At 39.4% G+C, this 16750-nt stretch overlaps 1 protein-coding gene across 7 annotated transcripts in view; it reads left to right on the top strand.

Moving 5' to 3' along the window:
• Ets65A (DNA-binding protein D-ETS-3) overlaps positions 1 to 16750 on the top strand; it is a 32334-nt gene that overhangs the window by 6705 nt on the left and 8879 nt on the right. For 5 of the 7 annotated variants that reach the window (XM_015329639.2, XM_015329636.2, XM_089176609.1 and 2 more), the window contains one exon: positions 10289 to 10348. In XM_015329639.2, the coding sequence (XP_015185125.1) occupies positions 10289 to 10348 (60 nt within the window). Of the gene's footprint in view, positions 1 to 8534; positions 9249 to 10288; positions 10349 to 16750 lie in introns of those variants that run through there. The other 2 variants (XM_089176610.1, XM_015329643.2) reach the window with 2 other exon arrangements.

Here is a 16750-nt window from a genome sequence, read left to right as displayed (position 1 = left end):
ACGTCTATGGTGGTAGCAGTGCTGGTGGCATTCACGTCGTAGAAAAAAAAAATAAATAAATAAAAAAGATAGGAGATCATGACTCGACGTAAACTCGCGAAAGTGCGAGCGAAATAAAACATGAATCTCGTTTAGGGCCCACCCTTACGTTTATTCTTGATCCTTGCACGCGATCCTGTGCGCACCCCTTTACAAGCCCGAACCATTTCGTTTCTTTCCCTGAATCGTTCACATCATTTCGACAATCAAACCTAACGCGTGCCGATCACCTTTTTCCTCGTGACTCAGTCAATCTTTTTTATGTAATAGGTTTTTAGGTTTGATTTATGATTGTATTCATCTTTGCCAATTAAAGTGTATAACGTAATTCGTTGGATGAACCAATTGGATAAGTTGGGTCTCTACCTTTTGCCAAAAGTTCAGCTACATTCTACATACTTCTGCTGTTATCGTATTTATAGTTGTTATCATAGTTCAACAATGTAGAGAGTTTGAACGATTATCGGTTAGGAAGACTCCAACGAGACCACCATGGATACGTCGTTCACGTTCGCATTTTCCTCCACTGTACGAATCAAGTGGTACGAATCAATATAGAAGTCTACTTGCCGAAGCGTACGGAAGAAAATTACCTCGAGCTTTAGTAATCTTACGGTAGATGGCACTGTCTTCTAACTACCCTTAAAATAGTTCAATACGGCAACGACAGATGTCTCTTCTGCATTTCGCGTAAACCGTAACTTATAAACATATTCTTTTTAATAATGAGGATTGAAAAATTGCAATTGCAATTGAAAAATATGTCAAATTATTTGTAAAAATATTTTATATGCAATATTTTCAATTATTTTCTATCAAAGACAAATGAAAAATGGACGTTGGTAAAATATGTACGATATAATTAAAAGTTTAATATTTAAAAAAACAAGTTAGAGTCTTATGAATATTACATAAAAAAAGTTTGAAAAGATTGTAAGAAAAATTAGACAAGTCAAATCAATCGACTAGTTAACGATCGGACATGACAATGGCCAGCTGAATGATCGCTTATAGTTGAAGGGTCTGAAAGTTAGTAGGCAAGCAGTAAGCACTGCCGATGATACTGCGTAAATGTCGAAAAAAAAAGGAAGGAAGAGAGAAAAGTCATTAGCCAGTTAATCATGCATTATCATGTGTGCTTAATGTACCGTCGATGAAGGAGTGACTGGGGAGTGAGCATCGAAAGGGAAAACTGGCAGCCCCCTTTTTTTTTCGCTCGTTTCTTAGCTCCTAGTCAATATTGTCGGCGTGCAATGCAGCGTGAACGACACATAGCACTACTCGACAGTTTTCTATGTATCACTGTCTACCCTTCGGCACTCCTTCGTCTCTCGTCTTTAATCGCAATAAAACCAAACCCAAGGGGCTCTTTTCTTATTCTTCTTCTTTATTTTTTTTTTCTACGAATTAATTTAACTGCCAACAAATCACCTAGTCGAACAAATCAACGTTATTTTAATCAAACTATGAAGATACTTGTGAAAATTGATGTTCATTGATTGTCTCATTTTCATTTAGTGTTCAATATGATTAACTAGGTCTACTAATTTTCATATGAAAAATTTAATAAACAATAAATATATTAGATTGGCAAGAAAGTAATTTCGGTTTTATAGTGTGAAATAAAACTCAATTGTTTCTAAGCTAACAGTTGTAAACAAAATTACACGAAATTTGTTTCTATAGCAATCTAAAAGTGTCAACTAGCAAATTTCAAAAGAACAAAATTCTAACATTAACAAAAGAACAACGAAACAAACATAATTTTATCTATTGGTGCAAGCCGAAATTACTTTCTTGCCAAGCCAATATTTGAGGTTAGGAAAAATGAGCAGAACTTGCTGATATCAATGAATACAAGAAAGATAAAAGAAAGATGAGAGAATGGGTGTATTGGACGGTGAAAGTCTATGAGTGTAGCTACGTTTAGCCGATAATCATCGTTGAGACAAGTGCGCGTTCGATACCGAAGAAGAATAAGAGGATGAGACGACGATCGAGGACTGTGATCATGACTAGGACGGTGCGACCGGTGTTTGTGGCGTTCGCCGCCGCCCCGGCCGCCGACAAAAAGGCGAGAGAATTTCCTGAAATCCTTTCTGAGGGTCTGATTGCCATCATTATCGTGGAGTGGGTAGGAGTAGCACGGCACCAGCAGCGAGGATAGGGTGCCACGGGGTGGCTTTCGGGTGGTGGAGTGGAGTGAACGAGCGAGGAGAACGACGACGACGATGAGGAGAAAGAGGAGGAGGAGGAGGAGGAGGGTGCTTTAGGAGTGGAGGAAGCAAGGTTGGGGTTCCGTTATGAGAGGAAGCGAGAGAATACCTAACTGTAGAAAAGAGATGGTTAGAGGAAAGGAAACGTACTAAAGAGAGAGAGAGAGAGAGATGGTGATAGAAAAGGGATAGAAAGAGAGAAGAAAGTGTAGGGAGCATGGGAAAGAAAGAATGAGTGAGATAGCGAGAGGGAGCGAGTAGAGGACAATCAGTGGTATTCAGCTGAAGCTGAGGACTGGAAGGCTAGGGTATAGCAGCGGGTTGGTACGTCGACTACTTCTACTACTATCACCTCCACCAGAATCGATCGACCACGGACAGCCGCTATACGTCGTAACACCCGTTGCTGCCCACCGGAAGTTACCGAACTATGGCAGTCGAACGAAAGCAAGTTGACGTTATACTCTTCAACTATGTATGTATCCTCATCGGATTTTCCGATGATCCTAAATATCCAAGTTCTTACGATGAATTGCTCCCTCTCTAGTAGGAAGGACTTCAGTTTAGCTTTCACTTTTAACGTAGGACAGGACACTTTCGATGATCAAACTTTGCTCTTCTTCGATTCTTAATCGATCCTTTGATATAGGATTGTTCAAGTATTAGATTCTACTCGTAATATCATACTATCCATGTTAATTTTTTCATAAATAATTAGTTACAATTATTTCTATCATATTAGAACGATTTCAGAAATTCAACATTCAAATATGCAAGCAGACAAATAATACAAAATAATGTTACGTCAAAGTAAATCTTCTTGTCAAAAAGATACAGAGATTCTAATAGGACAGAGAGACGGTGATAGAAAAGAGATAGAAGGAAAGGAGAAAGTGTAGGGAGCATGAGAAAGAAAGAATGAGTGAGATGGCAAGAGGGAGCGAGTGGAGGACAATCAGTGGTATTCAGCTGAAGCTGAGGATGGAAGGCTAGGGTATAGCAGCGTGTTGGAACGACGACTACTTCTACTACTATCACTTCCACCAGAATCGATCGACCACGGACAGCCGCTATACGTCGTAACACCCGTTGCTGCCCACCGGAAGTTACCGAACTATGGCAGTCGAACGAAAGCAAGTTGACGTTATACTCTTCAACTATGTATGTATCCTCATCGGATTTTCCGATGATCCTAAATATCCAAGTTCTTACGATGAATTGCTCCCTCTCTCGTTGGAAGGACTTCACTTGACTTTCACTTTCGATGGTCAAACTTTGTTTTTCTTCGATTCTTAATCGATCCTTTGGTATAGGATTGTTCAAGTATTTGATCCTACTCTACATGTAATCCCAATTGAATTAATATCATCAATCAAATGGTCTTACTTTTTACGTTGGAATAAACGAATGTAAAATGAACAACTAGAAACACGTTTGACAGAACATGTGTAAGAGGTGTGAAAAGAGTCAATCATATCAAGTATCATAAAGAATCTCGTACAAGTCAGGGGGACATCTTAGAGTCAAGCAAAAAAAGAGCTGTTTAGCCCCTCTGACGATCAAAGTGGAACCTTGAGTTCTTGGTTGGGCAAGAAGAGGAAAGAAAAAAAAAGTGAGAATAAGTGTGGGGTCCTCTAGGCCGCACCTGAACGCAACTAAGCGAATTAAGATGACGGTAGTTTCGTGGAAAGCTCATGTTATGCGTGAATGCTTATATATATATATGTGTGTGTGTGTATGCATAGGTGGTGACTAGATGCGTGTATAACGTGTTACTCGCGTGTGTCTTACAATGCGGTAAGCCAGTATGCGATGTGGCCTCGGCCCGGCTCGATTCGCGTGGCGGCGGCTGATCGATGCGTCGCCATGACGACGCTTCCGCCGCCAGTCATCCAGCTACCTCTGCCTCCGACCACCGATTCTTCCCCACCCTACACCCTCCTCATACCTTGACGGTATCTCTCCTCAGTTTGTTACCATACGCCATAACCATACCACCACTCGACATGTGACTTTTTTCTTCGACCTATTCCTAAGACTACCCTTTTCTTCTCACCCAGAGTTCTCCATTCGATGACAGACAGTTTCTTTAGATCATAGATGGACCCACAAATCTTTTCCTATAATAGATGGATCTAATTCTACTATTCTTGACATCTTCTTCTTTACTTTTATAACATATGTTAGCTGTTATTAGAAAAAAGATTGATCCTAATATATGTAAAGTTACATCAATGTATTGTTTTAGATAGAAATCTCTACATTTGGTTACTTGGGTGTTATAGGAAAATTCGTCGTTGTCCCAGTTAACGAACATACGTTGTCCATTTTCCGTGTGCCACGTAACACACGCAGCTACGAAATATGTCCGGTCAATGTGCATTAACGTGCGTCGACCGGCTGCGGGCACACGATGTAAATAATCGTTTATTGATTAACTGTTTGACTGCGCAAGTCGAGTTAACTATGGCTAATCTCTGATTTGTAACGCCTCCCATTCCTACGTTGGGGTTGCACTACGAGTAGATGCGGGGCTTGGTGCGGCAAGAAGGGACTAGGTCTCGGTGGGGCTAGGGGGGTTGGCGGAGGAGGAGGAGGACAAGAGCTGATAGGAGAAGAGAGGAGAGAAAGGGACGAAGAGGGAAAACGGCAGAGCGCAACGATAGGGTGAGGTGGGGTGGTTTCCCCCTTCGGCACGTAGTTTTCACCCCGTGCAACCCTCCTAGCGCTAACACGGAATTAATATCTCGCGAGTTAGCGCCCCATCCCCCACCTTTCATCCCCCTCGACGGCCTCAAAACGGAAATGAGCGCGCGGATGCCTCTACTCTCTCTCTCTCTCTCTCTCTCTTTTAGGTTGTCTCTTTTCACTACTTCGCTTATCGTTGTCTCTTCTTCGTTGCTCGCTTCAACGACGCAGCAACATGCCGAGACAGAATTTTGTAGTTGCCTCTCGAGACTAAAATTCCTGCTCGGTGATTATTTTTTAAGCCGAATCCTGCCTAAGAAGGACTATTTCTTTCTTTCTTTTTTCTATTTCTATTTCTATCTAATATTTTTCGTTCTAATTTATCAATTTTCATTTATTCATCATCCCCCGTTTATTTCTCTTTTCCTACGATGCGAATTTTCTTATTAAATTTGTCGCCGAGACGCGAATGCGATTAAATCCCCATGACGATAAACAAGTTTAACACCCTAAAAAAGTATGCTTGAAAAAAAAAAAGAAACCCCCCAATGAAAAATAATTTATAATCGGTGATTTGAAAATTCATTCATTCGATCGTAACGAACTTGTTTAATAAGAGATAGAAAAGTTGTCAGTTTTAACGATCATAACAGGAAAATCGAAGTTACAAGTGTTTGGGTTAGAGAATTACGTGTTTGTAAGGAGAACCATAAAGAGAATGATGTCCCACTGATGACAACAAAGGCTCCAAGTCGTTTGCTACAACGAGAGAGACTGGAGATATGCAAATTCGAGATAATTAGGCTGAATATATGAAGCGTAGACGAACGACATGTACGCATTGTGAACTTTAGGGGGATGTACACTAGGTCCTTTGTTTGAACCAACGACTGCATTCTTCCGTAACGTAATTAATGGCTTTTGCTTCTACTACAGCTTCTATCACCCTTCTTCTTCCCTCTTAAGTTGATTCTTTTTGTACGTATTTTTTTTTTTTCTATATAATTTTATCCAAGAAAAAAAAGGAACCATCAAATTTCATCATTTTCTAAGAATTTAGTTTCAGGATCACTTCGGGAATCACTGTATAGAATAATAAAAAAGAAACTTTGCAAATATAAAATATTCACACTTATTGAAAGATGACAGGGAGAAGGATTGTTGTGTTGGGTTCATTTAATGTAAACGGAAGTCTTTGTATCGATGCCGCGTGCAGTTCGACAAACATGCCAATAGAACGTGTTCACAAGTGTGTGTTCTTTTTTAAAATGCTATGCAAAGAGTCGCTGGTTCTTAAATTCTATTTGTGGCTGGTTCTCTAGGTGGCTAGCTGACTGTTTGCTTGGATAGAATGATAGAGAGGTATTCAAAAAAAAAAAAAAGACAAATACATATTTTCAGATAGGAATATCACGTAGCAACCTAACACAACGTTAGATTGATAGAGTTGGTTGGTTAGTTGGTTGGTTTGAAAGTTGCCGGTGCGTGGATAGGCGCGATGCCATCGGGTTCCAAAAGCAGGGATCCCAAGCATATTGTACAAATTGAATACGAAGAATTATCTGGTAGCCGTTGCAGATATGTATCATCGTACACTTAAGCAGCAGAGAATCTCCCCCACAAACGCAACAAAGTGACACGGTTCTTATCGTGTTACAGCGTGCAGGGAACGAACGAGAAACGAGGGAAAACGAACGCTGAGGAGAAAGAGAGAAGGAGGAGGAGGAGGAGTAGGAGAAGGTTGTTGGAAGGAAGGAAGGATAGGGCTAGGGGATGAAAGGAGCAAGAAGGGGTAGTTTGAGGTAGCTCGATGCTTCGACAGGCTCTTCGGGGGTTGGGGTTGTGGGTGGGAGTTGGTTGATTCGAGCTCCCTCGCAAACTCTCTTCTCTTCTCTTCTATTCCCTTCTCGCAGCTATGCGTCTCGCGTTACAATAGCCGCCCTGTCATGTCTCTCATGGCGTGCACAATGATATTCCGCGCCCCCGCACTAAACAGCCCGTGTACGACCAAGAGAACGAGCTATACCGAAGAGAAACGTTGGCTGGTCATTAATACCACTACGCCAGTATCTCAAGATACATGCACTCACGGAAAATCACCGGGAATGTATCTACACGTATGTATATATATATATATACGATCCTCTGTATCCTAAAAGATCCTTTCCCCACGTGGGTGTTCTTCTTCTTTTTTCTCCTTTTTTTTCTTTTTAACTTTTAACCGCAAAATATGGGGAAATGAAAAAGTACACGTACCAACTTTTCTAACTTTCCTATTATTATCCCAAGTGTAACTCTACCACTTCGGGAGGTTGGGGGAGGAAAAATTCTCTCCTAAAGAAATCTTCCAATTTGTGACGATGTTATTTATGATATTTTATTCAACCGTAAAAAGTCCGCAATATGTTAAAGTTTCATTTTTCTCATTCAACGATTTGAAAGGGGTAGTTAGAATAGTTAAAAAATAGATGTATATAATAAACTTGAGGCAATATCTATTCATACTACTTCTACCTGGGTATTATCCACTCGAACTCTCTATCTGGAGTTTGCCAATTCTTCTTCCAACAGGCAACTTAAAGTACACTACTGCTATAGAGGTACGAAGGGGTGAGTGAGGGTGGTGAAAGCCGGGGAAAGGGGGATGTATGGGGGGTGGTAAGTATCGCAGAAAAGTAGCACCATCGGCTTTCTCCCTTCGCAGGCGCACTTTAACCCCCTTGGCATCCCCCAGGAACGTACACGCGGACACTCGAGAGCGATCGCGCGTTAAATGCGCCGCTGGCTGTACGCGGTCGCGTGTCGTGCGCGTGCCGCTTCTATCGGTTATGGTGGTGAAAGGGGGGAAAGGGCCTTCCTTCTCTTTCTCTTTCTCTCTTCATCTACGTTCGCTATAACAGAACTAACACCAACAACTCCCACGTCACGGTTAAACGGCCTTACCTAACTAACGTCGAACGTCCAGAATATATCCCGGTAGTATGAATCACAGTTACTAGCTTACTAAGTGTTACCTCTGTGTATGGATGTGTGTGTGTGTGTTAGTGAACGTTCAGAAAGGCCACTTCCAGCCCGTTCCCGTTCATCGACGTGCTTGAAAACGATATTTCAATTCGTATCGTTTCTAGGAATGCTCCATTAGCAATTTGTATTGTTTAGTTACGCGTTTCTTTTAGGGTCATTCATAATAACTAGTTATATGGGGTTATACAACCTAATAAAATATTAATGCACCATTTGAATAATTAATATTACATATACATGTAATTTAAATTTGTTCAATGTGTCACCTACAAATGAATAAATGTTCTACAAATGATAGAGTTGATAATATTAAACACACACTTGAAACTACTTAACTCATCTCTCTCATCGACAAGTCTACCAATGTTAGGAGATATTCGGTAAGACATAGAAAATGTCGAGTTCTTTTCAAGTGGAAAGGAAAACGGTGAACCGATAATCGTATTGAGAGAGAGTGGTATGAGACTGATAAGAATGTTGATAAGAATGAAGAGTGGTTGGGCTAAAGCTAAGGTAAAAGAAGAAAAAGAAGAAGAAGAAGAAGGTAGGTAAGAGTAAGAGAGAAGAAGTATCTGGTCAAGGTCCGACTCGAGGAGTCAGTCGTCAGCCGTCGGCGAAGACCCGTAGGCAAGAAAAGTACTAGAATTGCGATATCGGTTTACTTTACTGAGAGAAAGAAAGAGAGAAAAGAAAGGTGCAGAGCGCAAGCGTCCTTTCACCCCCATCTTGCACGGGGGTGTCAATCCTTGGATAGAGACCGCCCCTAGTGTCGCGTTTACGAGCCAACCCCCGAGTGGCATCGTGACGGAGGGCGGGTTCGGCGTATAGGCACGTCGTCGTAGTTTTCGAAATTGTACTCTCCTTCAGAGACTACAAAATCAGCAGTGTTACTCGGAGCGGGTAGACAAGATGATCGGCACCTTTATCGTCCAATCATTTATTTATATTTTCGCGTATAATACGACAACAATAATAATCCATTTGAAATTGGCTAATTCACGTGACGTTCTCGTTTAAATCTTGAACGAATCCGAGCAAGCAATCCCACTTGTGATATGATCGACGAGTCGTGTTGGGATCCAGTGATTATTAAGGACAACAGTGTTAACGCGTTATTAACTGACGGATCAGGCCCATCATCAACAGAGGGGGGCCAAAACTCGAGGCTACCTGCCGCGTCGGTGGCAAACCGCGCGATGCTGGACCTCAAAAGCACTGGTACCACCACCGCGGAACTACCACGTACAACAGCTTTCACCAACCTCTCCATGCTTTTTGCCGGTACGTCGGATATTATTTGTCAAATTAAATATCATCGTTTCATCATAGATATTCCATCGGAGCAATGATATGATCAGCTGATTACGTCTGAGGATCGTGGTCACATCGAATAGTATTAGCTACCCTGTTGCATTCGACAATTCTACAAATTTGTTCTACTTGTTAAACAATTTTTTAAAAAGATAGTTGTCTCTTGGTTATTAGAGATCCATATTTCTTTTTTTTTGTAACTCTTTGGCAACCTTGACCTAGGAGATGTATAGGTAGTTTGATCCAAAATAAAATCCTTCACACGATGATAACATTATATCACCTAGATATTTGATGTGTCAGAGATTACATCACGTTTTTACGTTGATCGATTTTAATGTCTTCGGAAACATGAAACTCGAGGCTTTATTAATGGACTGTACACCCTTAGACCAAACGAAGGGAGACAAGAAAGTAAGAAGCAAAAGGTCGGATTCAACGTTCGCGACTAAGTCGTTGTTTGCCTAGAAAGACCAAGCTTCTGCTACAGCTTGACATACTGCCGTAGCGTATGTACACACATACTGGCCACCCTCGTGCCAATAACTGCCAAATGAAAATATATCTGTCTGTAAACAGACCGCCGGCGCTTGAGACTGCATCAAAAGTTCACAAAATTCGTTTCCCCTTGACAATTTATCTTCATATCATTTTTTTTCTTTTTTTTCATAAAAAAGAAACAAAAATACGAGACTAACTAAAATGAAGCACAGTAAGCTTATTTTGTTGTATCAATCAACAATATCTTCTAACATCATTTTTATTGGAATTATTGATAACAACAAATTTCTAATTCGAGTCTTAAACATTTTTGTTCAAATTTTGGAAGCCCCTATGAACAACAGTGAATTTTTCTTCAACTCCCAATTATGTTACAAGTTAGCAATTTGTAACATAGGCAAAAAAAAATCCCTAAAATCGATACCTAATCAAATGTTAATAATACCTAACAATCATTTACCCAGTTATCACGAAAATATATTAATAAAACAATGTTAAAAATGTTACAGATGCAAGTAGTTCGTACAAAGGGGGCTGGAGTCACGCGACATCCCCGGCCCCTGGCCAGGGTAAGTAAAAATTTATCAAATTTTTCTATTTACACATATACCAATAACATTTATAATAATGAGGAATGAGGATCAGGAACGTAAATGTGAGAATTCGTTGATGTCATGATGATATGGGTGGGCCGATGGTGTTCCGGTATTCCGGCGTCCTGGCGCTTTCCGTCGCTTTGCCGCGCGTTCAACCGCGGACCCTTTATGACCGTCGAGAGTGAACAGCCCTTAGGGGTTGTTCAGAGAGAGACAGAGATAGAAAGAGACAGACAGACAGACAGAGAGAGAGAGAGAGAGACGGCTGGCAGAGCTAGCAAACGAAATCAACAGAGCGGTTGGCAAAGCAGTGGCGCGTCAGGCGGTGCTTTGCTCACCGTTCTGGACACCTACACCAACACAATCATCGTCTTTAGTTGACTCCTGCCCTAGGGCCACCTTGTATAAAGGACTTGTGCACACTTCACTCACCTACCAGACTTAATATATTCGCGAAATGTGTATGTATGCACAAGGTGTACCATTATACAGTGAAACCCTCCCCCCTAGTGTCATGAGTTACCAACCTGGTTTCTATTACAAATATTTTTTAATAACAGTTAAAACACAGTTCAAATGTTTGATTATTGTGTTAAATGTTAATTCATCTTTGACGTATTGCAAAACTTGTGACATAGGTAAGATCAAATTTTGATAGGCCCTTCTTTTGGGGTGTTAGGTATTATAGCAATTATTATTTAACAAATTTAGGGTAATTTAATATTATATTATAAACTTTGATAAAAATTGACGGTACTTTAATTATTATTCTTGACTTTGATCGAACACAATTATTTCAAATGCATAACTATGATGTTTTTATTCAAATAGTAGGACTTAATTAACACGTTGACGATTGCAATAGCTTTTGGTTGCACCCGTTTGTAAACACAAACGGGTATTTGATCAAAAAGAATGAAAGAGAGAGAGAGAGAGAGAGAGAGAGAGAGAGAGAGAGAGGGGACCCATCAGTAATCGAAAAACAGAAGACAGTGATAGAAGTGAGTACATAAGATAGTAAGCCTCAGGGTATAATTCTCCGATCACGAGGGGTTGTGGGTGCTACTCTCTCTCACTGACATTGCCTTTGATCAGGTTTACACTCTACACCATAACATGGTAGAAAAGCGGACATCACTGAGGTTCATGAAATTACGCGACGACGCGTCTGACTCCCGTTCGTGACCCCTGGGGCACCTCTCTGTGGCACCTCTCAACCATAATCTCGGTGGTGTCTTCCTTTGCAAGGCTTTGCAAGACTGTGCCAGCGTGAAATTGAAATCACAGCTTCTCTCTATCTCTTTACTATAGTGTTCAATAGCTAACGTCACTTTTACTAAGAGTACAAACCAACCAAATTAAACCTGTTCCTTTGTGATACCACCATCTACAAATTCAACGCGAAACGATTCAAACTTGACGAGATTTAAACGTGTCCTAGGACAATCTATACTACTACTACTACTATTACTCACAATCTTTGAACGATCTTTTATCATTTGACACACACACACATACACACACACACTTCGAAAATTCAATATTAGGTTTGCTGGAAAAGTTTTGTCTATTTTTAGAATAATTATTTATGATATCTTACCCCACAACGCGATGACAATTTGTGTATTGCATTTTTTAAACAAATATCTTAGCCCTACAGACGAATAATTGAACAACCGGGGTTTGTCAGAACTGCAGAACTTTCCTAACCTAAGCCTAACCTCAAAAACGAATAAATTTGTAAACAATTTCTTACTTTCCGAACCCCCTTAACATTATATACCCATAAATCGTGTATGTACGTATGTGGGTATGTGAAATTATTTCAAGAGAAGTTGTTCGAGTTAGGTTTAGTTCATAAAACCTCCCCAAAAAAGGGGATTTACAATGTTCCTAGTGTGTAAATGTTAACGAACGAACAATATAATTCTTTTTTTTTTGTTTAAATGAAGTTGGTAATACGAGTCATCGCGAATGAACACCCCCTTCTCCTCCCAGCCCTTTTATGCCGGTCAACGTGTTAATGTACATTTTACATAATGAATTTATTGCACGCGAGACATAAGTTAGTTACCATTCCATAATACAACCCATGTTCTTATCGCGTGATACTTTGTACCAGAAGAACAATGGAAAGAAAAATCCAGGGACTAGGTACTTTCAAAATCACGCATTCACTCTTTCTGATTCTCGATTTCAAAGAAGGTTCTTGCTAACTTCACTATGTACAAAAATATCAAAGCAAAACTTCTCATGGATAAATATAATCTTTTCTTAAGTTACATTTAACCCATTTAAGACCCACTTGCACACAGTGTGTGTGTGTGTGTGTGTGTGTGTGTGTGTGTATGCAATCATACTAAACTATTATCAGATGTTTTAAATAAAGTATTCATCAAAATAAGACTTTGTTTTGGTATAAATAGTATCTTTAAACCCTGTCCCTTCTAGGGCCGGATATATCCGGCATCTGCGCGTATTTCAATACGGTGACGATACTTCGGCAAACTCTGGACTAGGTTAAAGTATACAAAAACAAAATTTGGTATTGTTTAAAGTTGGTAATATAATCAAACAAAAAGAAATGGTTCTTTCAACCGTGTTTGAAAAATGTGCTGTCGAATGGGTTAACATAGGATCCACCAAGATGGTTTTATTGTCCAATTAACAACTAAAATGTTAACACAAATCACTGATACACAAAAAATGATCCCAATAACAGATACTCCAATAAAACGAAAAAAAAAACAGAAAGTGATCCAGTCGAAGAGAAGGTTTTTTACGACTTCGGGGGTGGCATGGGGAGGTTGGGAATGTAGGTGGGGTAAAAAAGAAAAGAAAAGAAAGAAAAGTAAAAAAAGGACTTTAAGGCGAGTGGCGTTAGGAACAAAAGTACTTCCTACAGCCCCTTTCCTTTTTCCTCTTGCGAGTGAACACGCGCGTGTGCCTCTCGCGTGACTTCCTGACCCGAAGCGAACGGACCTCGAGCTCCCCCCCCTCCCTCCCTCTATATATACATGTGTATGTGTGTGTGTGTGTGTGTGTGCAAATGTGTGCGAATGTGTCCGAGGGCAACCCTAACTTCCCTATGATAATTACGTAGTCCGACACGGCGCGTGCCAAACGACCAAACGTTGATCTGACCTGATCACCGATTGTTGTCCCTTTCATTTTTATTTTTTTTATTTTTTACCATAATCATTCAGTATAATTCTTAAAATATTATAAACATTTTACATTAACATTCTATGGTGAAAAATCTGAGACATTTGTCTTCTTCATCCCTTTTTTTCTTAGCAGCCAATGTAGCCACTTTGATAGAAAAGAAAAGAAGAAAGAAAAAAAAGAAGAAGAGGAAGAGAAAAGGGGACACAAGAAGGGGGAATTTGTGCTTGATAGACGTTCAACGACTCAGGGTTAAAGTGGAAGCGCAATCCGTGCAACCCTCTTTTTCCTCTAACGTTGAATCGAAGAGATGAATGCGAGCCGATATGGCGGGGGAGTCGAAAAACGCGCAGCCCAACCAAGCAGCCATGCGTGAACGTGTCACGCATAGGCACGTGACCGTGTATGTACTACCGAAAGACATAATACGAGTTGCGAGACAACGAACTCCATAGTCCTTTCCTACTACACACTCGTCTAACTGTCCTAAAACTCACCCTCTTCTTATTCCTTTTGATGCCCAATATGCTACGGGCATTTCTTTGACGATTCCATTCTGTTCCAACTTATGACCCGTTGTTCTTATTCGTTCCAACAACAAAAAATTATTAAATAAAAGTTAGCAAGATGATGATGATGATGATGATGATGATGATGATGATGATGATGGGGATAAGACAATACTTATTCGTTTTTCTTGTCTATCTTTCATCGAATTACAAATCGGAACCGTGACGATACTTAATTTTCTAACTGGCACGCGCCCTCTCGTAAATAATGATCGATGATCCTAAGTAAATCTTGACAAGATCTCAATGATACTATATAAGATATTATATACAGTAAAACCCTTATACAGTAACCCTACAGGGTTTTTATAACGAGTCACAGAGATTATACAAATATGGATTATGATAAATAAACTTTTTACACTGCTTAAGTTTTATGATTGTTCAATATAAGGGTGGTTTATTATTTTGGTTTATACAGAATCCTATTTATACAATTGGTGTTAATTTTTCATAGTTTCGATATCTATGAGTAGAATTTTTTATGGGATAAGGTTAGGGAAGAGGGGAGGGATGGGAAAAAGCGTGACGACTTTACGCGCGACTTTGACTTTTCGTCGTGCGGTCAAAAACACGAGCGGGTCTTCCCCGTTGCGGAACCGCGTTCAGAAGAAACTCTGGGGGAGGAAGGGACCACACTGAAGGGATACGGATCGTGGGCAACAAGTCACCGGGAAACGACGCGTGACCATGGGTCTTCGCGCTGCCAGATTTACGAGGAGAAAGAAAGAATGAAAGGAAGAAAAAAGTTCAGCGCAAAAAATGAAATAGAAATGAAAGCAAAAAATAAGCGAGAAAGATGCTTTTATTTTTCGCCACCCGTTGCTTTAAACGATCATCACCTAGGAAATTAGCGTATTTTTTTACTTGATAAATTTACAAACGAATTATTCATTTGTTCGAATAGCATTTGCCTATTTTGAGGGAAAAACAAACGTAGAGTTAACCTTTTAAGTACTACGCGACACTATATGGGCTGTATCTAATGCCATCTTCTGGTACTACGCGACACTATAGGGGATTTCCCAGATGCCATCTTCTCGTACGACGCGCCACTATCGTGTTTTTCGCGAATAACATTTTTTAAAATTTATAATACCTAACTTTATTATTAATAATTAAAGTAAATTGATAAAATTAAAGTGTATATGCAATATATTTTCAAGAAAAATAATAATTTAATGATTAAATACTTAATTGTCAATGAAAACAGTATTGTCTGTTGAGCCCAGCTCCGAGTAAAATGCAGCAATGTCTAAGAGGTTAGCTAACCTAAACTTTTGGGACAATACAATGATAAACATAGGTCCAGTCAACTAACACACGTGCTAACAAACAATGATTTGTTATAATAAACCAAAAAAAAATATTGGTATCTTGTCAGTTCGATTCTCCAAGTTGTTAAAGAAACAAAAATCACGCGATTGAGCGTGATCACGATGAATTATGTTTAGTGAGATAAAAAAAAAAAAAGAAGAAAAAGGTTAGCAAAAGGAGAGAAGGTGCCAAGATCGTGACACGTCGTTCATTTGAGAGAACTTTAAAAAAAAAAAGAACCTCGGCTTACTTAGTCACGCAATAACACGTGACTTATAATTTACCCACTAGGTTTCTTAACCCCTCCACATTTGAAACAACTCAAGGAGAGAGTTCTTGTTTTACATGGTGACAATGTTGAGAGGATTCAAATTTGTTTTTCAATTTGTAATTTTCAAAGAATATATCCCTAGAAGAAATTTTACATGAATTTTTCTTCTCTATAAAGAAAAAATCCAAATAACAAGAAAGAAGAATGTAGTTGGTAGATTCCATGCCCCCTTGACTGATAGAATAGCAGCATTGTCATTGTGCTAGGCTATGTTTGAAGGAGCGAAAAAGAGCTCAGTAAACCGGAATAACGGGGACCTTTGATCCTCCCTCGAGGAAGGTACGTGCGCCTAACGGGATTACCCCGCCCAACGTAATTGCTTGGAATGTGCGGATATAGAAGCGACAATGGGGAACTTGGACGGATCTAAAACCGATTGTTGATGTTCTTAACTTCAACACTAGGAAATCGTACAACACAGATAACACTTCTCTCTAGTTTTTTTTTTTTTTTTTTTTTAAGTATTTCCAAGTGAGTTTCAATCTCAGATTTTCATTCATTCATTTATTAACCCAATTGACTGCCATATTTAGATGATCTTGAACCTAGTTGGCAAGGTTTTATTTTTTAAAAATAAATATTGCAAATGGAATTTACAATAATTGATAATTTTTTTTTATAGAATATATATTGTTTAATTTATTAATTATTAATAAAATATTTATAATATTGTATTATATTTAAATTGCAACACATCCTATACTAGTTGGCAATGTCAATGGGTTAACAAAACTATGAATGAATATTTAGATTAACAATAAATAAATTTATTGAAAAAGAAAGAATGTCTTATTGTTAGTTAAGATAGAAAAGAGAAAAAAAAAGAGAGAAGAAAGAACAAAAAAAAAAAAATGTTGCAACCCTGCGGCTACGGTGATTGAGGCAGACAACTCTCCCTTCCTTCATGGACAACGCGAAATTCGTTGACGCCTGGCAGCAAAGATCCTCTCGTCTAGTCGTCTCTCCTTCCTTTTTCTCTTCCTTGTCCGAACC

This window comes from Polistes dominula, unplaced genomic scaffold, assembly GCF_049000335.1.
Source record: "Polistes dominula isolate Pdom_NZ unplaced genomic scaffold, Pdom_raw_medaka contig_80, whole genome shotgun sequence".
Classification (NCBI taxonomy): domain Eukaryota; kingdom Metazoa; phylum Arthropoda; class Insecta; order Hymenoptera; family Vespidae; genus Polistes; species Polistes dominula.
The sequence above is the reverse complement of the archived record's forward strand: the minus strand, read 5'-3'. Positions and strand labels throughout refer to the sequence as shown.